This window comes from Trypanosoma theileri, assembly GCF_002087225.1.
Source record: "Trypanosoma theileri isolate Edinburgh chromosome Unknown TM35_Tth_280_V1, whole genome shotgun sequence".
Lineage (NCBI taxonomy): Eukaryota > Euglenozoa > Kinetoplastea > Trypanosomatida > Trypanosomatidae > Trypanosoma > Trypanosoma theileri.
The window spans coordinates 1-1,737 of record NW_021640122.1 but is presented as its reverse complement, the minus strand read 5'-3'; the positions used below and the strand labels follow the sequence as shown (position 1 = coordinate 1,737).

At 50.4% G+C, this 1,737-nt stretch overlaps 1 protein-coding gene across 1 annotated transcript; it reads left to right on the top strand.

Moving 5' to 3' along the window:
* Positions 1 to 84: 84 nt before the first annotated feature.
* Positions 85 to 1,428, top strand: TM35_002801000 (putative membrane-associated protein; the record flags this gene model as incomplete). Its single annotated transcript, XM_029032074.1, has 1 exon — positions 85 to 1,428. The coding sequence occupies one exon, from the start codon at positions 85 to 87 to the stop codon at positions 1,426 to 1,428; it is 1,344 nt and encodes a 447-aa protein (XP_028876632.1).
* Positions 1,429 to 1,737: the final 309 nt, after the last annotated feature.

Genomic DNA, 1,737 nt, shown 5'->3' with positions numbered 1-1,737 from the left:
CCTCAGAATAATAAAAACAACCAGTGCTTAAGTATTTGGATTCGTCCGACACAAAAAAGATCACTATTCTACTTGTACTAAACCATGTTTTCCACATCAATGAAGCTGCTGATTTTGATGGCCTTGTGTGTTGCAACAGTGTCACATTCTGCCACACCGCAGATTGCCATACACGATTGCACTTGCCTGGAGAATTGTGCGGACACTACTGTGGCGTCTGGTGAGTGCGTACAGGGCACTCTCCCTGGGACCTCTCGGCGTGTAAGTTGTTTAAACGACGACGCAATGTGTGCGCAAATGCTTGTGTACGGGAATGCAACATGTGAACAGCCCTTTCTGGCAGGACAAGTTTCTCTTTGCGGGAACTGTACTAACCTCCATGGACGGTATTCAATTCTGCACTGTGATGTCACCACTGGCTCTGCGCGCCTGTCCACGTCGTGTGACTCGACGTGCTCTGTGTGCTCTGGGAAAGAGTATACTTATCCGTATGCAACATGTTCATGGCACGGGAATGGGAAAATGGGAATGTACAATCAGGGATTGTTCCATTGTGACGGGGTCTCTGTTGAGGAGTTCAATACGACGGACTGCACTGGACCTCTTACCGCCGCATACGTTCGCCCCTCCAGTGACAACTGCTATGTGAACAACATTACCTATTCCTGTGTACGTCCACCCAAACCAGCTGTATCAACCCCACCTGCGGGTGACGTGGTGACGTATGCGAACTGCCCGATGAATTCGACCCACTGTGGTAATGAATGCCAGCGGAAATCAGTGAGAAGTGAAACGTGCGTGGAGAACCCGACGTCGTCACGGTCCAAGTATGTTGAGATGTCGTGTGGGATAACCTCAGCGACGTGCGCAACGTTTGCTGTAAGTAACGGAACGGCTTGTTCAGCGATATTGGGAAGGGAACGTTACACCTGTGGTTCGTGCTCGCCATGGTTCGGTGGGAATGTGTACGCAAAACTTGAGTGTGACATGAAAGAAGAGGTGATTAATGCCTCGATTGGCTGCAATGCGGATTGCTCATCTTGTGTCTCGGCTGTGAACGAGACTGTGGGAAAGCTTGGCTGCTTCAGCCGCACATCACCTTACTACGCCTACTCACTGGACTTCCAGGGATTCGAGTCGTGTGCGACGGTGGAGGTGCGGGAGTACGGTGATGACAGCAGCTGCAGTGTCCTCAAGGCCCGCTACCCGATCGTGCGGGATGAATGCGGCCTCTTCGGGACGGCATCGTGCGGGCCCGTCGGTGTGGCGTCGGGCGGCGCTGACGGCGCAATCATTGCGATTGCCGTCGTGGCGAGTCTCATCGTGGTGGTGGGAATCGCAATTGTCGTGTACTGCGCCTGCTGCCGCCGCCGCCTGGCCCCAGTGAAGAACATCACACCAACATCACCCAACACCCCCGACGCGTAGTCACCAGTCCACCGCACGGCGGAGAGAAAGAATCCTTCTCCACCGAGATTCCACACGCACCACGGGTAACGTCTCGTATTTGTTTTTTTAATTCGCGAAAAAGAAAATAGAAGGAAAAAAGGAAAAGAGAGTACTACATTTTTTTTTTTTTAATGGTTCGGAAAAAAGTGACAACTGAGGTGGTAAATCATGTTCCGTTATTGGGAAAAATACAACTGATAAAATGGCTTGTTTAATGATTCGGAAAAAAGACAACTGAGAAGTCAACAATACCTCATTACAGGAAAATAATGACAACTGAAAAGATAT